The sequence below is a fragment of the Lagenorhynchus albirostris genome, chromosome 17 (genome assembly GCF_949774975.1).
Source record: "Lagenorhynchus albirostris chromosome 17, mLagAlb1.1, whole genome shotgun sequence".
Taxonomy (NCBI): domain Eukaryota; kingdom Metazoa; phylum Chordata; class Mammalia; order Artiodactyla; family Delphinidae; genus Lagenorhynchus; species Lagenorhynchus albirostris.
Window position 1 is genome coordinate 3,446 of NC_083111.1, and position 25,803 is coordinate 29,248.

The 25,803-nt window shown below is 42.1% G+C and overlaps 1 protein-coding gene across 2 annotated transcripts in view; it reads left to right on the forward strand.

Moving 5' to 3' along the window:
- The first annotated feature begins 3,144 nt into the window (after positions 1–3,144).
- SPIDR (scaffold protein involved in DNA repair) overlaps positions 3,145–25,803 on the forward strand; it is a 354,487-nt gene continuing 331,828 nt past the window's right edge. The window contains exon 1 of one of the 2 annotated variants that reach the window (XM_060128290.1): positions 3,145–3,230. In XM_060128290.1, coding sequence (XP_059984273.1) covers positions 3,198–3,230 — 33 coding nt within the window. In that variant the 5' untranslated portion in view covers positions 3,145–3,197. Of the gene's footprint in view, positions 3,231–22,698; positions 22,882–25,803 lie in introns of those variants that run through there. The other variant, XM_060128291.1, reaches the window with a different exon arrangement.

Below are 25,803 nucleotides of genomic sequence, written 5' to 3' on the forward strand. Positions count from 1 at the left end.
TCCCCAGGTTTTTACACCTGTACATGTTGGGGATAAGTATTTCCATCCTGATTCAGGACCTCTGATGTCACCGTTCACATTGCTAATTAAGAACCCACTAGTTACACAGATGAAAACCCTATCAGAACACTTGCTCCAGTGGTAAACAATTCTGAAGTTGGTCAGAGGTGGGGAATCGTCTCGCATGCAGCCAGCAGCCCCCCACCCCACAAGGAGCATCCTCTTTGCAAAGCTGGGGGACCGTGCCAAGGCGTCTCTGAGTAAACGTGAGCTGAGCCCCAGGCCAGCTGCTGCTGAACTGTTCCCACCCTTCCCAGGTAAAACACCTGAACGTGTGCAAGGACTTGAAAGCCTACAGGAAGGGCCGTGGGGCCACACCAGCGACAACACGCCGGCCGACTTGGTGTCTGCAGGCCAGCCAGGATGGTCCTGGCCCTGGGCGCTCTTCTGGAAGCTTTCCATTTCCCTGCCTGAGATACCCGTCCTGTCCCGGCCCCCACTGCTTTTTTCCTTCCTCACCTCTGCCCAGGGAGAAATTCCAGTGGCAGTTACGGGTGACACATCCTCTTCTTTAGCAGGTGGCAGCCCGGCAACTCCTGAGGAAAGTCCAGCAGAGCCCCACTCACACGGAGCCACCCACAGAGCCGTGGGCCCTACTCCCTCCCACCATCCCAGCAGCAAAACTGCTGACAGGGCAGAGACTATGGCGTCAGGCACAGCTGCAGGGGCTCTTGCAGCCTGGAGCGGTGTTTATATTGACCTCAACCCAGGCACACCTGGAGAGGGCTGGCTGGCCGGGTCAGGCTGCCCAGGTCAGCCAATCCTCGCCCCTCAGGGGCTCAGAGTTGTAGAAAATGGGCCTTGCTGCACCGGCCAGGTCCAAGGAACAGGTGTTGCGTCCTGAGGGTCAGGATACACACAGGGCTGCAGCTCTGCTTGTTTTCTAATCATTTATTCTGGTCCATGAGTGGGAGAGAACTTCAAGACCCTCTCCTAATGAGAGGAACCCAGGAGTCAGGGAGAGGAGGGGTGGTGGGTGAAAACAGAGGCCTGCTGCCCCAGCTGCAGTGGAAGCCTCTGGAAGACCCGGTGGAAGGAGGCCGCACAGAGTGAAGCCCAGGGTCACAGACCTGTCGGAGCTGCTGTTTGTTAGTTCAGGTCCTGCTCTGAGGTGCTCAGGGTCAGCTCTGACCAACAGGTGGGCTTGGGGTGCTCTGCAATGAGGGCTACGTGTACGGTTCCTGTGTGCCCAGCCTTGCTGGGTGCCTGCCCAGGTGAGCTCCATATCCAGGGAGGGGCCTGACCACGAGAGCCCCGTGGGCTGCTGGGTGTCTGCCCAGGTGAGCTCCATACCCTGGGAGGGGCCTGACCACGAGAGCCCCGTGGGCTGCTGGGTTCCTGCCCAGGGGGGCTCCATACCCTGGGAGGGGCCTGACCACGAGGGCCCCGTGTGCTGGGAGGGGGAGGTGTGTATGGGCGTCCTCTCTGTACAGCCGGCACAGAGTTGCTTGGCTACTTTCCTGTGGGCAGCGCTGGGATGAGACGAGAACCAGGACATGCTGCGGGCTCCCTGAACCCCCATCCATCCAGGGTAATGAGGCCAGTAGGTGGGTGCTGGCCACTGTGCTGCATGAGGGAGGCCCCACGGGTACCTCTTGTTTCTTCCACCTGACACCACGGAGGCCTCCCCAGGACAGAGCAGACAGCCTGCCTGGGGCAGGTGGGAGCTCCTGGTGACCCTGCAGGGGACATGAGAGGGACGGACCAGGCAGGAGGGGGTGGGATGCCAGACAGAGCCATAGGGCTGGGGGCTGAGGGGGCCTTTTTGGGTCTGAGCTGAGAGTGGACGTGCAGGTGGTGCGTGTGATCCAGGAAAGCTGCCCTGGTGACGTGAGGCTGATCCTGCTTCAGAGTGACAAGCCTTCCGGATGATCCCAAAACAGGATAGTGAGACGGATCCTGTTAGAAGAAGGTAAGTGAATCCCCCCAAGAGGAGGCTCTGAGAACTCGTCCTGGGAGGTGGGTGAAGGGAACAGGTGTGGAAGCTGTGGGGAGTGGGCAGTCCCCCTGGGCGGGCGGCGGGTGCAGACCCCACTCCGTGGCCTCACATCTGTGCTTCTGGCTGGATTACCTGGCTTCTCGGAGCCTCAGCGTCCCAGTCTGCTCGTGGGGTGATGGTAGCATAGATTGACTAGTAATTTGCTCAGAACAGGGTAGAAAGGGGTCTAGTGGAAATTCCACAGAACACTGTCAGTATGGGGATCCAGGCCCTGTCAGTATGGGGATCCCCAGTCTTCAGGATCAGTCCGAGCAGACTTGCAGCAGAGCCTGGGGATGGGCTCCGTTTGGTGGGTCCCCCCGTTTCCTGAATCTCGGAAGGGGCAGCTCCACTGTGCAGTGGCAGGTTCATCCCACACCTGGAAGCATCCAGGCCTCAAGGTTCAGCAGTCCCCGAGCCCTGTATCTGGGCCCCCAGGAGGCAGAGGGGACAGGCCAGCGTCCTCTTCGACCCTCTTCCTGCCCAGAACATTCGAGGACCAGGCCGTCATTAGGGAGAAGCAGCGATTCTGGCGTCTCTGAACTTGAAAACTTCTGCTCTGGATACTAACCCCCAGCTCTCAAGTAGATGGGGAAATAACACCCCTGTCTCCGGTTATCCACGGCTGCAACCATTCCCTAAGCACGGCTTGCTGAATTCATAGCCCACTTCGGGTTACCGTTTATTTTTAAGGCTGGTCCTTGCCTGACAAAGCACACCACGTACGAGCTTTATTTGAAAAACCCCGCGCGGGTTTTTCAGCAGCTCCCAGACCAGGAGGCTACGGCGGCGCTGCGGCCACTCCAGCGCGTGCTCTGCCGGACCCCGGCCCAGTTACAGGCAGGCCGAGCAGCGAAGGACAACCCGGACCTACGACTGGTGCCAGCGCCCGGTTCTCAGCGGCCGCAGTGTAGATCAGTGCCAGGAAGCGTGGGTAGCAGGGAAACCACGCCCTCGCGCGAGTGTCCGCCAATCGCAGAGTGCAGTGAGGCGCGGCGCGCTGGGAGGGCGGTGCGTCCGGAGAATCCCCGCCCCCAGCCCGAGCGTCCGCCAATCGCAGAACGTGGTGTGTCGCGGCGCGCCGAGTTGGTCCGGGGACGCGCGGCCTTCCGGCGGCCTGAGGGGGTGGCACGCTCTGGAGGAGGCGGCGCGCGCGGAGATGCCCCGCGGAGACCAGTCTCGTGGCTTGAAGGTAGGCTGTGGGTCTCTGGGCGCCGTCTCCTCGGTCCCCCCACGTCGGCTTCGCCCGCGGGGCGCGTGTGGCTGGCCCCGGGCTGGTGGGCGGCCGGGGCGTCTGTGGCGTGGACGCAGCCCGCGTTGGAGGCGGGGCGGGAGGGGCCGCCTCCCTGGAGGGCGAGGGTCGCGGCTGCGGGGCGGCCGGAGCGGGTGAGCCCGGCCATGCGGCCCGAGGCCACCACCGTGGTGCTCGCGGGTCTCTGCTGGGCCGCAGGGCGGCAGCGGCGTCCTGGGGTCCGGGAGGGCCTGCGTAGCCGCCGCGTCTGCGCCGCGCTGCCTCCCCTGCCACTTCCGACGCCGGAGCGGGAGCGTCTCGGCCGAGTCGGGCGCGGGGTCCGCCTGGTGACCACGCTGAGAGCGGCGCAGCTGCGTTCTGAGTGCAGTACGTTTGTCCTGCGTGTGCCCTTTACCTTTTGAAAGCGATTTCTGAGCTCCATGCTTACCTACATGCTTGTCTCGTCGTACTGAAAACTGAATGAAAGCAGACATTGACTCCTTTCTTAACTCCTCTTTTCTTACCAAAAAAGTTCCTGAAAAAATAGTCCGCGCACGCTGGTTCAGCCGCCGTCTCACTGCTGTGTCTCCTTGCCCCTGGAATATCATTGGTTGTCACACACGCTGTCAGTTTTGTGACTACCCATTTACGAAGTCCAGGAAGCCCATGACAAGCATACCTAACCCTGATTTCAAAAATACTAAAATGTGAAGAAAGAAAAAACCAAGGAATCAAGGAAGTATGTTAAATTGTTGAAGCCCATGTAACTTGTGAACTTGGTCACCGTAGCATTTGACACATTTGCCACTTGATTCTTTTCCTGTATTGCAACTGCTCATTTATTTCTCCTTTGCTGCCTTCCTGCCAGGTTCTGACTTCTGACTTTGCGCCTTTTTCCTCACTTTCCAAGTTTGTTCTGGGAAGTCTCACACATTGATGTTAGCTGTCCCTCTGTATGGACGATTTTCAGATGTGTATTTGACCTTTCCCTTGAGCGCGGTTTAAACGCAGTGCACCATGAAGTTGTCATTTTCTCGCCCTTAGTCCCCTGGGTGCCAGCACTTCGTCCTGTGTTGTGCTGCTCTCAGCCTGTTGACACTGATGCTCTCTAATTGCGATTGCAGGCTGCACTTCAGAAACCGTCAGGAGACTTGGAGGAGCAAGGTTCATTCCTCACAGGTCCTGGAGGGTGCATGGTACACCCAAGGACCTCACGGTGAGGTTGGGGGGCGAGACACAGGGAGAGAGGGACGGCACACCTGGGGTCTGCCTTTATTAGGGTCTGGGGGTTAGGTGTCTAGAATTTCGGGGATTCATTCTTCGTTGGCTAATTTAAAGCAATAGCAGGGAGGGGGAAGCACGGTCACTCAAATGGTCAGTTATTTAGGTTACCAGGACTTGTTGAAAGAGGAACCTTCATGGGTGAGGGCAGCCTAGTTCCTTAGCTGGTTGTTTTGCAAGTAGCTCTGGCATACAGCTGTAGATGCTTTTATTCAAGGTGGATTTCTTCTAAAGTGGATGCCACCTGGCAATCAGATGCTTAATGTCAGGCACTTACACTACATCCTCACTTAGAAATCTTCATGTTTTTGACTTGATACTCACTTTTCCCTTCGTCATTCTATCAGTTTTCAAGACCTTATCATAGCACCTGTCATAATCCCTTGAACATATTAGATACTTAATAGATATCTGATGAATGAATGAAAGGAGAACTAGTATAGAAGGTTTGCAAGTATTGTAGGTATGAAGAAACATGGAGAAATACCCTGGTCAGAAGACTTGGGTACCAGTCTCAGCTCTACAGCTAACTAATTTTATAATTCTGGGCAAGCCATGTAGATCTTTCTGGACTCTTAAAATGGAAGTTGATATGTGCCTGAACTAACATCGTAGAATTGGGAATAGTATTGGGAAAGGACTGAGTTGATAGATAATAAAAGAAGATGAGACTTAAGTACCTGAAATTGAAAGATGAAGAGGGAAGAGTCAGTGGTGACGCAAAACTTGAACCTGTGAAAAATGGGAAGCTTGGGGAGAGTTAGTTGCTTCTTACCTGATGTTAGGGAACTTAAGCCCCAGGGAGAGATTAGGCTCCAAGTTGCTCCACGGCTGGGTGTATTTTATTTCTTTCTTCCCTCCTGCCTTTGCCCCCTCACTGTCCTTTCAAGTGCTATGATTCTTATTCCCTTTAAGCTTTGTCTTCTCCCTTTGCTAAATAGCCAGGAACGACCACAGGTACTCCCTTTACCTATCAGTTGCTTACCTTCTGAGATTTCCTGGTCCTCCCCTCACTCTCACAGTTCCTTCTGCCTCCTCAGACTGAATTATAGCTCTCCCCCTTCTCTTTCTCACTGAAAGGAAAACTATCTTGGTAAGGTCATAAAAGAAATAAAGGAACATCATATCTTTCTGATGACACCCTCCTTCTCTACTCCTTTGGGTCCTCATCAGAAAACCTTATTTTATTTCTGGTGCTTCTTTCATAATAACAAGGACATAGTAATTTTTAATTAAATGCAGTGTACGTGTCATTTCAAAGAAGTTGTTTATTTTTCAAGAAAGGGAAACATTGCTTCTTTGAAGCAGGATGGGGAGGAGCCAAGGATAGAATGAGGACCTGGCTTCTGTTACAGAAAGGGGCTAGTATTAGGTAATAGGAGTATTTTTCCTCTGAGACTATAGGGAAGAAGGAGAGCGCAGTAGATGGGAGGTCTGCTGAGTTTTATAGTGGCTTATTTTAACCTTAGGGAAGATGTGACGGCTTGCGCTATGATGGTGACAAGGAGAGGTAAAGGCAAGCACGGGTGTGGAACTTGTGTATGTAAGTGTGTGTGTGAGAGTAGAGGGGTAGGGAATGGTAAGTGTTTACCAGCATTGACCAAGGACAAGTAATAAGAAAATATGAAGAGGGCCACTCTCATTTGTGGGTCTTTTTATCCTAGCCTTGTGGGTTGGTGATTGGTAAAGTGAACTGGTAGAAGGGTAGGAGTCTTAATGCTTGAAAGGAAACACTGACGTACTTGGCCGTAAGCGTGCAGAATGGCAGGTGAGACATCATGATTAGGAGGAGGCTAGTGGCTGATACCGTGACTGGGCTTGAGACTTAGAAGTTCCAGTGATATTCCCAGGTTCTCAACCCGGTCGGAAAGCTCAGCTGCTGTTATGTGCCTTTGAGTTGAAGGTGCACGTGACAGTTATCGCTAGACACTTTTGTTAAAGTGAGATAATGCAGAATCAGTGGCTAGAATCTTTATTTCTGGAATTAGACATACTTGGGAGAAAATCCTGACATGTTGCTTACTAGCTCTCTGACCAGCACAATATACACAGCATTTCTAAGTTGTAGCTGCTTTGTCTATCAAATGGGGATAAGATAATACCAATCTTGCAAGGTTGGTATGAGGGTTAAATGATGAGAACTGCATGAAATGATGTACTGAGCATATAGGCACTCGATTAATGTTAGTGATAATGAAAGCAATTAATAATAAAACACCATGATAATGAAAGAAATTTCTAGATGAGGACAGAGCTATTGTTCATCCTCTACTGTTTTGCCTTTAGATTTCTCCAGAATTGCTTCACTCAATTTGTTGAACAAGGAATAGGAAGAGGGCTTAGTTTTAAAGTTGTTCAGTGGTGGAGAGAGATTCTCTCATAGTTACCTTGGTAGGAGTACATTATGGTTCCAGTTTTAGCCCTTGGTAATCCCATTGGATGATTTACCAGTGGCTCTGCTTCTCAGAGTTGGACTCCTTAGTACTGATATCCTAGTCTAGACGTTGTCTTATCCTTAAAATGGAAGGAAAGGAGAACTAACATTTATTGAAGACTTTTCGTATGTCAGGTACTTCACATATATATTTCCTGTAAGGGGAAAAATATTTTCTTTTAAATCAAAATAATATGTGCTCATAGATAAAAAAAGTAGTGTGAAAAAATTTCTCATGAAAACCAGCAATTGTTGCCCTGCTCCTTCCTGCACTTAATCATGTTCCTGAAGGCAATCCCTGTTTAAAATTGAGGTAATCGTAGAATCACATAACAGTTGTAAGGAATTACAGACATCTCAAGTATTCTTTATCTAGTTGGCCACAATGGTAACATTCTGCAAAACTGTAGTACGATATCACCACCAATGTATTGACATTAATACAATACAACTGTCTTATTCAAATCTCCCCAGGTGTGCATCTGTGTGTGTGTGTGTTTAGTTCTGTACAGTTGTATCACGTGTAGGTTCATGTATCTACTACCACAGTCAAGATACTGAACAGTTTCATCAGCATAGGATCCTTTTTATAATCACACCGACTCCCATTAACTCCCACCCCTAACCCCTGGCAATCATTCATCTATTCATTATTTAAAAGTTTTTGTCATTTCAAAAATGTTATTGGGGGCTTCCCTGGTGGCGCAGTGGTTGAGAGTCCGCCTGCCGATGCAGGGAACACGGGTTCGTGCCCCAGTCCGGGAAGATCCCACATGCCGCGGAGCAACTAGGCCCGTGAGCCATGGCCACTGAGCCTGCGCGTCCGGAGCCTGTGCTCCGCAACGGGAGATGACACGACAGGGAGAGGCCCACGTATGGCAAACCAAACCAAACCAAACAAAACAAAACAAAAATGTTATTGGGATAGGATCATACAGTTTATAACCTTTTGACATTGTTTTCCTTATTTTTCTTCCCACTCAGCTTGTCTAGGTTGTGTATATCAGTAGCTTCTTCACTTTTATTGCTGAGTCGTAGTCCATGGAATGGACTACCACAGAATGGATGTACCACAGTTTCACTTAGCATTTTACCTGTTGAAGTACATCTGGGCTGTTTCCAGTTTCTGGCTATTAGAATAAAGCTGCTGTGAACACTTGTGTACAGGTGTTTTGGGGAACATATGTTTTTATTTCTCTAAGGTAAATGCCCAAGAGTGTAATTGCTGGGTCATATCGTAATTTGATGTTTAGTTTTATAAGAAACTAACCAACTTTTCTAGAGTGGCTGTACAATATTACACTGGCAATTGTATGAGTGATTCAATTTCATAGATAATTCATGCTTTTAAAGTACGGAATTCAGTGGTTTTTAGTATATTCACAAAGTTGTACAAATATTTCTTATTAGAGAATATTCTCATCACACTGAAAAGGAACTCCATGGCTGTTAGCAGTCATTCCACATTCTCTCCTTCCCCATCTCCCTGGCAACCACTAAGCTACTTTCCATCTGTATAGATTTGCCTATTCTGGACATTGCATATAAATGGAATAACATGGTCTTTTGAGACTGGCTTATTTCACTTAGCCTAACATTTTCAAGGTTCATCCATTGTTGTAGCATGTATCAGTACTTCATTCCCCTTTATGGTTGAATAATTTTTCATTGTATGGTATACGACATTAAAAAAAATTCCATTCATCAGTTGATGGATATTTGGATTATTTACACTTTTTGGTTGTTATGAATGATGCTGCTATGATCGTTTGTGTACCAATTTTTGTGAAGATGAAAGTTTTCATTTACCTTGGATGTAAACCTACCAGTGGAATTGATGAGTCATATGGTAATTGTATGTTTAAATTTTGAGGAACTGCCAAACTGTTTTCCAAGTGGTTACATTTTTTAGTCTCACCAGCAAGGAATGAGGATTCTAATTTCTCCGCATGCTTGTCAATACTTGTTATTGCGTTCTTTTGACTTTAGCCATCTTAATGGGTAGAAAGTGGTATTTTATTGTTTTGGTTTTGATTTGCGTTTCCCTAATGACTAATTATGTTGAGTATCTTTTCACGTGCTTATTGGTCATTTGTGTATCTTCTTTGAAGAAATGTGTATTCAAATTACTTGCCCATGTTTTTTTTTTTAAATTTGGCCGTGTTGGATCTTCGTTGCTGCATGTGGGCTTTCTCAAGTTGTGGCCAGCAGGGGCTACTCTTCGTTGCGGTGTGCGGGCTTCTCATTGTGGCGGCTTCTCTTGCTGGGGAGCACAGGCTGTAGGTGCACGGGCTCTAGAGCGCAGGCTCAGTAGTTGTGGCGCACGGGCTTATGTTGTGGCGCACGGGCTTATGTTGTGGCGCACGGGCTTAGTTGTGGCGCACGGGCTTATGGCGCATGTTGCTCCGCGGCATGTGGGATCTTCCCGGACCAGGGCTCGAACCTGTGTCCCCTGCATTGGCAGGCGGATTCTTAACCACTGCGCCACCAAGGAAGCCCTTGCCCATGTTTTAGTTGGATTTGTCTTTTTATTGTTGAATTGTAAGGGTTCTTTATAAATTCTCTATACAGTTTCCTTATCAGATATGTGGTTTGCAAATATTTTCTCCCACTCTGTGGGCTTGCTTTTCATTTTCTTAATGAGGTCATTTGAAGCACAAATGTTTAAAAGTTTTGATGAAGTCCAGTCTTTTTACTTTCGTTGCTTATGCTTTTGGTGCATATCTAAGAAATCACTTAGGTCATAAGTCATAAAGGTTTATTTGTATGTTTTTTCCTAAGAGTTTCTAGCTTTCGCTCTTACATTTAGGTCTGTGGTTCATTTGGAGTTAATTTTTGTATGTGGTGTAAGGAAAGGGTCTACCTTCATTCTTTTTTTTTTTTTTTGCGGTACGCGGGCCTCTCACTGCCGTGGCCTCTCCCGTTGCGGAGCACAGGCTCCGGACGCGCAGGCTCAGCGGCCATGGCTCACGGGCCCAGCCGCTCCGCGGCATGTGGGATCTTCCCGGACCGGGGCACGAACCCGTGTCCCCTGCAGCGGCAGGCGGCCTCTCAACCGCTGCGCCACCAGGGCAGCCCTGCCTTCATTCTTTTGCATGTGGATATTCAGTTGTGCCAGTACCATTTGTTGAAAAGATTATTCTTTCTCCATTGAATTGTTTTTGCATTTGCTTTTTAAAATCAGTTGACCACAAATGTAAGGATTTATTTCTTAAGTATGAATTCTGTTCCATTCATTTAGGTATTACCCTTATGCCGCTACCATACTTTCTTAATTACTGTAGCTTGGTAGTAAGTTTTGAAGTTAGGAAATCTCTAGCTTGAGTTCTGTTTCAAGATTGTTTAAATTATTCTGGGTTCCTAGCATTTTCATGTGAATAGTGACATCAGTCAATTTCTGCAAACAGCCATGTGGGATTTTTATTAGGTAACTCTGTAGGGAAATTGGAGAGTATTGCTGTCTTAACAGTATTAAGCTTTCCAAGCCACGAACGTGGGGTGTCTTTCCATTTTATTTAGCTCTTTCATTTCTTTTAACTATGTTTTGTAGTTTTCACTGTAGAAGTCTTGCACTTCCTTGATTAAACTTATTTCTAAGCATTTTATTCTTTTTGTTGCTATTAATGGAATTTTTAAAAAATTCGTTTTTTGTGTTGGTCATTGCTAGTGTATATAATTACACTTGATTTTTTTAATATTCAGATTGTGTCTTGCAACTTTGCTGAAGTCATTTGTTCTAATTGTGTGTGTGTTGCTTAGGATTGTTTATATAAAAGACCATATCATCTCTAAGTATTCAGAGATAGTTTTACCTCTTCCTTTCCAGTTTGGATGTCTTATTTCTTCTCCTTGCCTAATTGCCATGGCTAGAACCTCTAGTACAATCTTGAATATAAGTGGTGAGAGCTCACATCCTTTTCTTGATCCTTATCTTAGGGAGAAAACATTCAGTAATTTATTATGTATGATGTTAGCTGTGAGTTCTATTTAGATATTCTTTATCGGATTGAGGAACTACTGTTCCATTGCAGGTATGTTGAGAATTACTATGGAAGGGTGTTGGCTTTTGTAAGTTTTTTTCTGTTGATCCAATTTTTTCCTTTGTCCTTTATTAATATGGTATATTTATTGAGTTTTGGATGTTACATCAATCTTGCATTGCTGGAGGGAAAATCCCTATTGGCGTGGTGTATAACCCTTTGCGTATATTGCTGGATTCAGTATGCTAATATTTTGTTGAGGATTTTTGCAACTGTATTCATAAGTAATAATGGTCTAGTTTTTTTTTTTTTGATGTCTTTGGTTTTGTTATAAGGATGTTTGGTTTCATAGTATGAGTTAGGAGTTTGTGAAGCATGGATATTAATGCATTTTTACGTTTGGCATAAGTTATTAGTGTAGTCGTCTGAGTCTTGCTTTTTCTTTGTGATAAGTTTCCAAATTACTGATTCAATCCATTTGTTATGTCTATTAAGTTTTTTTAAAAATTAATTAATTTATTGTGGCTGCGTTGGGTCTTCGTTGCTGAGTGCTGACTTTCTCCAGTTGCGGCCAGCGGGGGCTACTCTTCGTTGTGATGTGTGGGCTTCTCGTTGTGGTGGCTTCTCATTGTGGTGGCTTCTCATTGCAGAGCACGGGCTCTAGGTGTGCGGGCTTCACTAGTTGTGGTACGCAGGCTCAGTAATTGTGTCTCACGGGCTCTAGAACACAGGCTCAGTAGTTGTGGCGCACAGGCTTAGTTGCTCTGCGGCATGTGGGATCTTCCCAGACCAGGGCTCGAACCCGTGTCCCCTGCATTGGCAGGTGGATTCTTAACCACTGCGCCACCAGGGAAGCCCTATTCAGTTTTTTAATTTCTACTTGAGTCAGTTTTGCTAGTTTGTGTCTTTCTTGGAGTGTGTGTATTGTATGGTAGTTACCTAATTTGTTGGCATACAGTTTTTCATATTATTCCCTTATAGGGTTTCCTATAATCCTTTAGTGCTTTTTCTCTTTCATTTCTTGTTTTTGCAATTTGAATCTTCTCTCTTTCCCTCTTTTTTTTTCTTTTTGTGAGTTTAGCTAAAGGTTTGTCCGTTTTGGTCTTTTCAAGGAACCAACTTTTGGTTATATTTATATTCTTCGTTATTTTGTTTTCTATTTTATTTCCGTCCTCATTTCCTTCCTTCTGCTTGCTTTGGGTTAGTTGCTCTTATCTTTCTAGTTTTCTAAGATTAGTGGTTAAGCTATTAATTTGAGGCCTTTTTAAAAATAGATATTTACAGCTATAAGTTTTTTTGTAAGCATTGCTTTTTTCTGCATCTGCAAGTTTAATATATCTTATTTTTTTCATTTTTCTCATAATATCTTCTAATTTTTCTTGTTATTCTGTCTTTGATCCACTGGATATTTAGGAGTGTGTTGTTTAATTTCCATATTTTTGTGATTTTTGCAGTTGTATTTTTGTTGTTAGTTTCATTGTATTGTTGTCTAAGAATAGTAATATGCTCTCACTCCTTTACAATGTATTGAGGCTTGTTCTGTCTACAAGAAGGTTTCATATGTATGTAAGGAGAATGTGTATTCTGCTCTTGTTTGTTTGAGGGGGTCTTCATGATTTCTTGTGGGTAGTCAGCTATTTTATTGGGGATCCTTTTACATGATGAGTCTTTTTTCTCTTGCTGCTTTTATGATTTCTCTTTGTCTTTTAGTAGACATGATGTGTTCAGGGTTGGTCTCTGAGTTTATCCTCAGAGTTTTTTGAGTTTCTTGGGTGTATAATCAACATTTCATCAAATTTGGGAAGTTTTTGGTCTGTATTTTTTCAGATACTCTTTCTGCATCTTCCTTTTTTTCTGGGACTCATGCATATATTTGTATACCTGATGGTGTCCCACAGGTCTCTGAGGTTCTGTTCATTCTTTTTTTTTCTGCTCTTCATCTTGGATACTCTCAATTGTCCTGTTGTAAAGTTTGCTGACTTTTTCTTCTGCTAGCTCAAATCTGCTATAGAGCCTCTCTAGAGAACTTTTCATTTCAGTTATTGTACTATTCAGTTCTTGAATTTCTATTTGAGTGTAGTGGTTTCTTGCTTTCTTTCTAAAAAATAATTATGTCTTTATATTCTCTATTTGCTGGGCTATTTTATTTTAACTTTTTTAGACAATTTCCTTTTTTTTTCTTTGAGCATATTTACAGAAGCTGATTTAAAGTCTTTGGTGAATCCAGCTTCTGGCCTCCCTCAGGTACAGTTTTTCTTGACTGCATTTTTCTTGTTATACCTTTCTGTTTCTTTGTGTCTTACGATTTTTGGTTGAAACCAGACATTTAAAATATAATGCAACAACTCTGGACATTAAGTTCCCATCCCCTCCCCAGAGGTTTTTTAATTTGTTTGTTTTGCTATTTGTTTGTTTAATGACTTTCCTAAAGTTTCTTAAAGTTTGTAAAGTTCCTGTTTTCTGTAGGAAAAGGGGCATCTCCAACTTTTCCTGCTACCTCTAGGAGATGGGTCCATTAAGGGGCAAGGGGTGGATTGCCATCAAAGAGCTGGAAGTAAAGGAGCCTTGCTGTCCCAGCCCATGCCCTGCCCTGTGAACCCGGACCCATAAACTGCATAAAATGGAGTGTTGGTGGCTATTTGAGGCTTACAGTAAATGCCAAAAATTTGAGGAAAAAAATATTTCCTGTTTGTAGCTGCTGAACACACTACAGTGTTTGTTTACTTGTCTGTGAATTATTGGACAGATATTTCTTTAGATGCTTTGAGCCAATAAGTCTTTCATTCTTTACTGAAGAGCTCTGTGTGTGTTGAGGCGTGCCTGCTATAGTCTGGCAGTTTATAACTGACTTAACTTTCTCCTTGTGCAGGGCCTTGACATTATCCAGAGCTGAGATATTGGGGCCTTCTCAGGTTTTTCCTGGGCATACACACAGCCCTGCAGATCAGGTAGCATTCCAGATCCCCTGGAACATGTCAGATCTTTTCAGTGCTGCCTGTGGACATCTTATTCTAAAGATATTCCTTCGTTAGCACTTTTGACTCTTTGGTCCCTGAAACGATTATTGCTGCCGCAGGCAGCTATAATATGAATTGCTGTCAATTGTTTTAGACAAATGCCCTGGTGATAGGGCTTTCCCATTGAGTGAGCTGTGAGTCAGGTCGAACTAAGTTCTGTGAATAAGTTTTTTTTCTCAGGAGCTGCCAGGCAGTTCAGATAGTGATAATACTCCTTGGATAGGGCCTTCTGAGGACCTACAAACCCAGTTTGCTCTCTCCTCTGACTGCTGGGCTGCCAGTTTACACAGCTTATCCTGGTTATGAGGCTGCTGTTTTTCAAGGCTACTATGGAGCTAGAGAGGGGGCATGAGATGAGGGCAAATTAAAACACCAAAAAGTTCACTGTTCTTGTCGATATTAAGCTCCTTTTCTTGAGTGAATGCTGTTCAGATTATGAGCCTATGGTTAATTTCCAAAGTTTTGAAAAATTAAACTTTGACTATTTTTTCCCGCTGTTATTATTTCTTTTATGAAGGAGCAAGTTATTAGAGGTTCTTATTCTCTTATTCTGGAAGTTTGCTCATCAGGTTTTTTATTTTAGCCATTATGATAGGTGTGTGCTGATAACTCATTGTGGTTTTAATTTGTATTTCCATGATGGCTAATGATGTTGAACATGTTTTTATGTGATTATTTGCTATCTGTCTATCTTCTTTGGCAAAATACCTGTTCGTTTCTTTTACCCATTTTTAAATTGGATATTTTGGGGTTATTGCTGAATTTTGAGAGCTTAAAAAATATTCTAGGTACTAGTCCCTTGTTGGACATGTTGTTGCCAAATATCTTCTGGCAGCAACATTTTAAAATTTTTACCATGTTCATTTGATAGTTGGTGCATTTGCTATCAAATCTGTAACAACTCTTTGCCTAGCTCTGGAACTCAAAAATTTTCTGTTTTTTTCTAACAGCTTTATAGTTTAATGTTTTACATTTAAGTTTATGACATATTTTGAGTTAATTTTCATATAAGGTGTGAGGTTTAGGTTGAGGTTTTTTTTTTTTCTTTTTTTGGTCTATGGACTTTCAGTTGTCCACTACCATTTATTGAAAGTCTGTTCCTTCCGCCATTGAATTGCTTTTGCATGTTTGTCATAAACCAATTGTGCAAATATGTGTGGGTTTATTTCTGGGTTTCTGAAGTGGTCCAGTCATCTATGTGTCTATCTCTTTGCCTACTAAGCCTTAACATTGGATAGAGTGACTTTCCACTTTATTCTTCTTCAAAACAGTTTTAGCTCTTCTAGGGCCTGTGGCTTTACCTGTAAGTTTTAAAATAGTTTGGCTATGTCTACAAAATACTTTCTGGAATTTTGATAGGAAATGAATTAAAGCTATCTGTCAATCTGGGGCAGATAGACATCTGTGGGTCTCCTAGTCCATGTTTCTCCATTTGTTAATCTTTGGGTTCTTTCATCAGCATTTTGAAATTTGTAGCATGCAGGTGCCATACATGTTTTGGTAACTTTATACTTAAGCATTTCATTTATTTTGGTGTGATCGTAAATTGTATTGTGCTTTTAATTCTAGTTTCTACATGTTTATTGTTAGCATTTAGAAATGGATTGGTTTTCGTGCATTCATGTTATATTCTGTAGCCTTGCTGAACTCAGCAAGGCTGGCTAGTACTTATTAGTACTAGCCATTTTTTTTGGTTAGATTTCTTGGGATTTTCTGTGTAGACTATCATGTCTTTGTAGTTTTGTTTTATCTTTTTCAAGCTGTATATTCTCAAATCCACTGTTGTCCACTGCCGCCCCCCCACCCCTGTCCCATCTCCCTGCCTTATTGTAGCAGCTAGAACTTCCAGTACCATGTTGGATAAGAGTTATGAGAGTGGACATCCTTACTTGTTACTGATCTTAGGGGGAAAGCATTCATTCTTTCCTGGTTCAGTATGATGTGAGCTGAGGGTTTTTGGTAGTTGGTCTTAAGTTGAGAAAGTTTACTTTTATTTGTAGTTAGATTACAGTTTTATAATGAATTGGTATTGGATTTTATTATATGCATTTTTTGTGTGCCAGATGCTGCAGTTTTTCTTTTCAGCTTGTTGATATATGGTAGATTACATTGGGTGATTTTAAAAAAAATTGATCCATATATATTTTTTAATTAGTTAATTTATTCTTTTTGGCTGTGTTGGGTCTTTGTTGCTGCGTGCGGGCTTTTTCTAGCTGCGGCGAGCGGGAGCTACTCTTCGTTGAGGTGCTTGGGCTTCTCATTGCGGTGACTTCTCTTGTTCTGGAGCATGGGCTGTAGGTGCACAGGCTTCAGTAGTTGTGGCACGTGGGCTCAGCAGTTGTGGCTTGTGGGCTCTAGAGCACAGGCTCAGTAGTTGTGGTATGGGCTTAGTTGCAGGCTCACTAGTTGTGGTGCATGGGCTTAGTTGCGCTGCGGTGTGTGGGATCTTCCCGGAGCAGGGATCGAACCTGTGTCCCCTGCATTGGCAGGCGGATTCTCATACATTGGTTGATTTTTGAATGTTGAATCAGCCGTGCACACCTGAAATAAACCCCACTTGGCCTTGGTGTACATTTCTTTGTAAATGTTATTAGATTCCTTTTGCTGATATTCTGTCGAGTTTTTTTTTGCATTTAAATTCATAAGAGACATTTGGTCTGTAGTTTTCTTTTTTATATTGTCTTTGCCTTACTCTTATCAGGGTAATGTTAGTTTCCTAAAATGAGTTTGGAAGTGTTCTTTCTTGTTTTATTTTCTGGAAGTTATTATAAAAAGTCGATGTTAATTCTTTGTTGAAGGTTTGTTAGAATTGTGTAATGAAATCACTTGGGCCTAGTGGTTTGTTTTCTGGGACTTTTAAACTTCACATTCAATTTATTTGATGATTATAAGGTCTGTTTACATTATCTATTCTTGGTTGAGTTTTGGAAGTTGTGGTTTTTGAGGAATTGGTTGACTTATAAATTATTGAGTTTATGAGTGCAAAGTTTGTAGTGTTCCTTTATCTTTTTAATGGCTGTAGGATTTGTAGGGGTATATTTTTTCAATGGCTGTAGGATTTGTAGTGATATCCCCTATTTCAAACTCATATTTGTCATTTGTGTCTTCTCTGTTTCTGTTTTTTGTCAGTCCTCATAGATGTGTATTAATTGTAATAATCTCTTGAAGGACTAGCTCTTGGTTTTATTGCTTTAAAAAATAGTTGTTTTCCTATTTTGAATTGAACTGATTCCTACTATTCTCTTCCTTTTGCTTGCTTTAGTTATTTTTTGTTCTTCTAGTTTCTTGAGGTTGGAATTTAGGTTATTGATTTGAGTTTTTTTCATTTCCAATGAAAATAAGTTGACCCTTGAACAGTGAGGAGTTTAGGAGGCTGATACCCTGTGCAGTTGAAAGTCCATGTATAACTTCACAGTTAGCCCTCTGTATCTGTGGTTCCACATCCATGGATTCCACCACTTGTGGATCATGTGGTACTGGAGTAGGTATTTATTGAAAAAAATCCATGTGTAAGTGGACCCATGCAGTTCAAACCTCTGTTGTTCAAGGGTCAACTGTATTTAATGTTATGAATTTCCCTCTCAGATCTGTTTTAGCTGCATCCCATATATTTTGATTGCTGTTTCTTTTTTCATTTTATTTTGTATGTTTAAAAAAATCTGTTGAAGACTGTTTTACTCATGAATCAGAAACTTGTTATTTATTCATGTTTTTATCATTTATCTGTTTTGTTTTCATTATTGGTTTCTAATTTAATCCATTTATGATTAAGCCACACATTCTGTATGATTTCATTAAATTTATTCTCTGAATGTGCTACATTTGGGTGAGTGTTCCTTTGTGTTTGGAAAAATAATATGTATTTTGTTTTTGTTGGGTGGTGTGCTCTCTTTGTGTCAGTTAGGTATTGTTAGGGTTTTTTTGTTTGTTTTGTTTTTTTGGTGAGATCTTGTATGACTTATATTGTTTTCTACCTAGAAGTTCTATCAGTTGCTGAGCATGGTGGGCAGGTGTCGAAATCCCCAACTGTAGTGGTGGATTTGTGTATTTATTCTTTCGGCTCTATCAGTTTTGTTTTATGCATTTTGAGGCTCTGTTGTTTGGTGTTTATAAAATTAGTAGTGTTGTATCTTTCTGTTGAATTTATTCTTTTATTGTCACATAATTTCTTTGTTTCTAGAAATTTCTTTTTGACCTGAGGTCTACTTTACTAGATACTAATATAGCCACTTTTGTTGTCAGTGTTTACTTGGCATATGTTTCTATTCATTTACTTTCAACCTCCCTATAGTGTTGAACTTGAAATTAGTTTCTTCCAAATAGCATGTGGTTGGTTCATGTTTTTTAATCTATGCTGCGAGGCTCTGTCTTTTGATGGATGTATTTAAGTCATTTACATGTAAGAGAAAATTATTGATATGTTAGTGTTCAAGTTTGCCATTTTGTTGTTTTCTTCCTGTTCTTTCCTTTCTCTTTTCTTGCGTTTTTGGAGTTACTTAAAAAATTTTAGGTTTCCATTTTGATTTATATATAGTTTTTCTTAGCTTTTTTGGTTGTATCATTTTCTCAATGGTTTTTCTAGATATACAGTAATATATGTGTAGCGTATCACAGTTTACATATGCAGCATTTTATCACTTCTAGTAAAATGTGGAAGCTTCACTTTCCATTTAGGCACCTTTAATGTAACCTAGTATTGTGGCTTTTGTTTCATATTTCATATTCATTGACTATGATTTATACAGCTCTTGAGAAGGATTGTCTTTTGTATTTATCCATACTCCTGCAGTTTCTGTTTTTCCTTTTTCCACACTGCTCACAAGGTTTAAAAAAAATCATTTTCTACTGTTTGAGTACTTTCTTTCACCAATCTTTAAGTGTGTAACTGCTGGTTTCCAAATTCTTAAGTGGTTTTTCTTGGGGGGGGGCGGGTCTAAAATATCTTTATTTGATTGTTGAGCAGTTTACTGGATATCAGATTCTGGGTTGCTGTTATTTTCTTTAAGAACTGAAAAATAATTGCCCCACTTCATTCTGGCTCTAAGATTTCAGATGAGAATTCTGTCACTAGAATTGATGTCCCTGTATAGGCAGTATGTTATCATGGTTCTTTTCCAAACTTTTCTTTATCTTTAGAAGTTTAATTTTGATGTCTTGCTGTTGGTTTCTTTGGGTTTATCCTGTTTGGGGTTCTTTCAGCTTACTGTAGAAATATTATATCTTTTACCCAATGTAGGAAATTTTGAGCTGATATGTTTTAAAATACTTTGTCAGTTTAATTTCTTTTTCTTTACCTCTTGGAACAGTGATATGAATGAAGAATCCTTTGTTATTGTCTCACAGGTCCCTGAGGCTCTATTCATTTTTCTTCACTATATTTTGTCTGAATCTGTTGTTCAGATTAGTTGAATTGTATTGATTGGCCTACAAATTATTGATTCTATCTTCTGTAGTTATGATTTTACTGTTGAGTCTACCCAGTTGGTTTTTTATTTTGGTAATTGTATTTTTCAATTCTATAATTTCCATTTGGTCCTTTTTTATAATTTTTTCTTTTTTTTCTAGTTTTTCATTGTTTCAAGAGAACTTGCAGTTGATTATTGAAGTATTTTTATGACAGGTATTAAAAAATTCTTGTTAGATAGTTCCAGCACCAGATTGATTTGCTTGTTGGCATCAGTTGATTGTTTCTTTTTATTTGTTTTTTGATAGTATTGGTTCTTAGTATGAAGAACAATATTCAATTGTATTCTGGACATTTAGTCTATCTTAGGAGATGCTGGGTTCTACTTAAGTGTTTTATTGTTGCAGTATGCTGCTAAGATCAAGCACACAGGTCCTGACCTACTTTTGTGGATTGTGGTTCTAATGATAGTTTAATTTTTAGAGCCTTTGTGATGTTGTTTTGGTCTGCTCGGCATATCTAGTGCCAGTAACCTTAGGGAACAGAAGGGGGTTCCCCAGGCTGACCTGCTAGGGTCTCTTGGTGAAGGAGCAGAGAATCTCAGGCACACAGTGACCAAGAAGCTTCCCTTGTCAGGTTACTGCTATGTTGGGATCCCCCATGCCTCTGAGAGACAGAGAGTGATTCTTGGGTAATGTGTGAGTTGTCAAGAGATCTATCCTACTGACACCTAATCTCTCCACCTCTCTCCACTCTCTTCCTTGTCCTGGAATCTCTAATGGAAGGAGATCTGGGTCCATTGGGATTCCCTTGATCATTTATTATTGGCAGTGTTCCCAATTGCTCTCTCCCTCTGGTGGTGCTGGGCTTAGTTGATACTGTCAGAGAGATTCCTGTTTGATCAAGAGGAGGAATGAGCTAGGTTGGGGATGGGGAAACATGGGGTCTGGGTTACCTTCTATTGGGTGCTCGGACATAAGTCACCTTGTTACTCTGTTATTCCTTCAGTCTTGGGCTCCCAAACCAGCTTGCTATTTCTAGAATTCTTACCAGTCTCTATGTTATTTTCAGGGATTATAGTTGTTTTTAGTGGGGAGAAGCTGGGAGAAACAGATCTGTATCATCTTGTTTAGATCACAGGTTTGGAAATAACTAATTTTTAGCTGTTTTTCTCTGGCGTTTATTTTCTTATTTTAAAAAACACATTAATTATCGGGTTGGCCAGAAGTTCCTTCAGTTTTTAAGTAAAAATAAAAGACACCTTTTTTATTTCACCAAGTACTTTACTGAACAACGTGTTCACCATTTTGTTCCACTACTTTCTGCCATTTTTCAGCCAACTTCATAATTCCTTCTTCCCACAACTTTTTATCTTTTTGAGCAGAGATCTGCTCCAGGTGCCTTTTTTTTTTTTTAAACCCCACATTTGTTTTTGTTTTTTTGTTTTTTTTGAGGTACGCGGGCCTCTCACTGTTGTGGCCTCTTCCGCTGCGGAGCACAGGCTCCGGACGCGCAGGCTCAGCGGCCATGGCTCACGGGCCCAGACCCTCCGCGGCATGTGGGATCTTCCCGGACCGGGGCACGAACCCATGTCCCCTGCATTGGCAGGCGGACTCTCAACCACTGCGCCACCAGGGAAGCCCCCCACATTTGTTTATTTATTTTTGGCTGTGTTGAGTCTTTGTTTCTGTGTGTGGACTTTCTCTAGTTGTGGCAAGCGGGGGCCACTCTTCATCACGGTGCGTGGGCCTCTCACTATCGCGGGCTCTCTTGTTGCAGAGCACAGGCTCCAGACACGCAGGCTCAGTAGTTATGGCTCACGGGCCTAGTTGCTCCGCGGCATGTGTGATCTTCCCAGACCAGGGCTCGAACCTGTGTCCCCTGCATTAGCAGGCAGATTCTCAACGACTGCCTCATCAGGGAAGCCCTCCAGGTGCCTTCTACAGTCTTCCAGGGAATTGAAATTTTTTCTGTTAAGAGAATTTTGTGAAGACTAAAATAATTGGAAAGCCAAAGGTGCAATGTCTAGTAAACACAGTGGGTGTATTAGAACTTCCCAGCCAAACTTTAAGAGTTTTTGCCTGTCATTAAAGAAACATGTGGTCTTGCGTTATCTTGAAGATTATGCTTTTTCTGTAGACTAATTCCGGACACTTTTCGTAGAGTGCTGCTTTCAGTTGGTCTCATGGGGAGCAGTACTTGTTGGAATTAATTGTTTGGTTTTCCAGAAGGAGGTTGTAGTAGAGGACTCCCTTCCAATCCCACTATATACACCATCTCATCTTCTTTGGATGAAGACCAGCCTTTGGTGTGGTTGGTGGAGGTTCATTTCAGTTGCCCTACTATCTCTTCTGTTCCACATCACTGTACAGTATCCATTTTCCATCACCCATCACAATTTGTTTTAAAAATGGAACTTTTTTTTATGTTTCAGTAGAAAATCGAATGTGGGAATATAGTTAAGAAAGTTTTTTTTTTTACTTACGTGGAATCCAAACATCAAAGCAACTAACATAACCAAGCTGGTACAAATGCTTTTAACACTTGAATTGGATATTTTGAGTATGTCGGCTATCTCCCGCATGGTATAATGTTGATCCCAATTAATGTCCCGATTTCATCGCTGTCAACTGCAGCTGGTCTACCCATCTGTGGAGCGTCGTCCAGTGAGAAATCTCCATCATGAAACTTCGCAAACCACTTTTGACACGTTCAATGAGTCACAGCACCTCTTCCATACACTACACAAATCTGTTCTTGCATTTCAGTTGAGTTTTTACCTTTATTGAAATAAAGCATAATATGCTGAAAATGTTGCTTTTTTCTTCTGTATTCAATATTAAGATGGCTACACAAAAATTCACCAACTTTGGAAAGCTTTTTTTTTAATGCATGCTGATAGGACAACTGTTACAATACAGTCTAACAAAATTGTTTCAGATGAAGTTAAAGACAACTAAGTGCTACTACAGCCATTTTATGGAAGAAAACAAATGCACTTGGGCCCAACCCAATATTTAATCTGTTGATTACCTAGTATGGCAGATGAGGACTTAGCTGTCTTATGTGAGCATTCCATATCTCTGTTATCCTTTGTTATTGTTACAGGTTTTTGCTAAACCAGAAATAAATATTACTACTATGATCACATAAATGTGGCCCATTGAAGACTGAAGTAGTGTACTTTGTTTCCTTCTTGTGCAACCATTATTTTAATGTAGTAAATCATTGCTACATGTTTTTCTTTACATCATTTTTTACTTAATTATAGGTAATTAAATTTTTTTTTTTTTTTTTTTTTTTGGCGGTACGCGGGCCTCTCACTGTTCTGGCCTCTCCCGCTACGGAGCACAGGCTCCGGACGCGCAGGCTCAACGGCCATGGCTCACAGGCCCAGCCACTCGGCGGCATGTGGGATCCTCCCAGACCAGGGCACGAACCCGTGTCCCCTGCATCGGCAGGCGGACTCTCAACCCCTGCACCACCAGGGAAGCCTGTAATTAAAAATTTTTTATGCCTGTCCTTAGTCAGGCAATATGGCTTATTTCCTCCTTTTGCATGATATATTCTCCAGTATCTTCCTAATAAAGAGTGTGTTAAGAGTTTTTTTGAGTTCTGCATGTCTGAAAATTTCTTTATTTTGTTCCCATAGTTGATTAATAATTTGGCTGAGTAGAGAAATCTAGATTGAAAATCAGTTTTCCTCCGAATTTTTAAGGCATTGTTCCAGTGTCGTCTTATGTCCATTTCATCTTAAATGACTCAATTTAATTAAAATATAAGTGCAGATGGAGTTGGAGCTAGATATATTCAAGGCCCACATACGTATTTAGGAAAAGCAAGTTAAAACTTGATTCAGTACTCTTAATGCTTGCTTCATAATTTGGGTTTTGATCAGGAAAGCTAATGGGTTGGGATGTAGGGAGCAAAGTTTGGAAGTGTGGAAGACATTCGGTGAAAGAGGTAGCTAAAGAAACTTAGGGAAGAAAAAGTATGAAGTGAGTAGTTAGGTTGTTTTCTTATGTCTTGTTAACTTGCTCTGAAGTTCATAGTCCAAGTATCATTGTATTTTTTTTCTTTTTAAAATTTATTTATTTATTTTAATATCTTTATTGGGGTATAATTGCTTTACAGTGTTGCGTTAGTTTCTGATGTATAACAAAGTGAAAGAGCTATATGTATACATATATCCCCATATCCCCTCCCTCTTGCGTCTGCCTCCCACCCTCCCTATCCACCCCCCAGGTGGTCACAAAGCACGGAGCTGATGTCCCTGTGCTCTGCGGCTGCTTCCCACTAGCTAGTTATTTTGCATTTGGTAGTATATATATGTCCATGCCACTCTCTCACTTCATCCCATCTTACCCTTCCCCTTCCCCATGTCCTCAAGTCCATTATCTACGTCTGCATCTTTATTCCTGTCTTGCCCCTAGGTTCTTCAGAACCATTTTTCTTTTTTCTTAGCTTCCATATATGTGTGTTAGCATCCAGTGTTTGATTTTTTCTTTCTGTCTTACTTCACTCTGTATAACAGACTCTAGGTCCATCTGTCTCACTAGAAATAACTCAGTTTCGTTTTTTTTTTTCTGACTTACTTCACTCTGTACGTATGACAGACTCTAGGTCCATCCACCTAACTACAAATAACAATTTCATTTCTTTCTATGGCTGAGTAATATTCCATTGTATATATGTGCCACATCTTCTTTATTCATCTGTTGATGAACACTTAGGTTGCCTCCATGTCCTGGTTATTGTAAATAGTGCTGCAGTGAACACTGTGGTACATGACTCTTTTTGAATTATGGTTTTCTCAGGGTATATGCCCAGGAGTGGGATTGCTGGGTCATACGGTAGTTCTGTTTTTAGTTTTTTAAGGAACCTCCATACTATTCTCCATAGTGGCTGTATCAATTTACATTCCCACCAACAGTGCAAGAGGGTTCCCTTTTCTCCACACCCTCTCCAGCATTTATTGTTTGTAGATTTTCTGATGATGGCCCTTCTGACTGGTGTGAGGTGATTCCTCATTGTAGTTTTGATTTGCATTTCTCTGATGGTTAGTGATGTTGAGCATTCTTCATGTGTTTGTTGGCAATCTGTATATCTTCTTTGGAGAAATGCCTATTTAGGTCTTCTGCCCATTTTTGGATTGGGTTGTGTTTTGATATTGAGCTGCATGAGGTGCTTGTATATTTTGGAGATTAATCCTTTGTCAGTTGCTTTGTTTGCAGATATTTTCTCATGCTTTGATTTAAAATCTTCATTAGCTTCTAGACGCTGCTCTTAGTTTGGGGGAACTATTTAAATAACCAGCAGGGGGAGTACTCAGTTCCTTTTGCAACAGGGACTCAAGCTGGAAAGATAGTTGGGATTTTAATATGTGCAGTTTAGAACAACAGTTTAAAATTTTTTTTGTTTTTTCTGATATTAAAAATAATATGCACCTATTGTAGAATAGCTATAAAAGAAAGAATACAATATAAAATAACACATGTAAATCTACAATCAGGTGATATAGGCACTTTCATGTATTTCCTGTTAAACTTTTTTCTCTCAATGCTTTTTTTTAAAGTTATTTTATAGATTTATTTATTTTTGGCTGCTTTGGGTCTTCATTTTTGTGCGCGGGCTTTCTCTAGTTGTGGCGAGTGGGGGCTATGCTCACTGCGGGCTTCTCATTGCAGTGGCTTCTCTTGTTTTGGAGCACGGGCTTTCGTAGTTGTGACATGCGGGCTCGAGAGCACAGAACTCAGTAGATGTGGCGCACGAGCTTAGTTGCTCCTTGGCATGTGGGATCTTTTTGGACCAGGGCTCAAACCCATGTCCCCTGCTTGGCAGGCGGATTCTTAACCACTGTACCACCAGGGAAGTCCTGTCAATGCTTATATCTACTGCAAAATTGATGTTAGTTTTAAAACTTAGGGTCATTAGTATTACATAGATACTCTTTTGAAAATCAATCTGAATATTCTTTTCCATCCTGGTAAGGTCAGAAACAGAACATTTATTCTTGTGTATAAATAAGATTTCTGTTGGTTTCTCATAAAGTTGTAGATTTTAATTTCTGTTCTTTTAAGGAGGAGAACCTCTAGAGCATCAGAAAATTCCTATTAAGCAAAGAAAGGCAGCAGAATACAATGTTGTCTATCTTAAGGATACAACTAAAACATATATAATCAGAAGATGCAAATAGGGCAGCAGTATATTAAAACAGTTGTGTCAGGTTGCTGGCTTGGTGCCTGGTACATAATTTAGTACTCAGTTTTTGGAATGGACAAATAGTGGAATAGGGTGATGCTTTTAAAAAATTTATTGTAATGTTAAGACAAATAAAAATGGAGTACTTTTGTAAAGATTGAAACACACATGAACAATTTCTTAAAAAGTTATGTGTAAGAAAGGTTGTCCAGTTGGT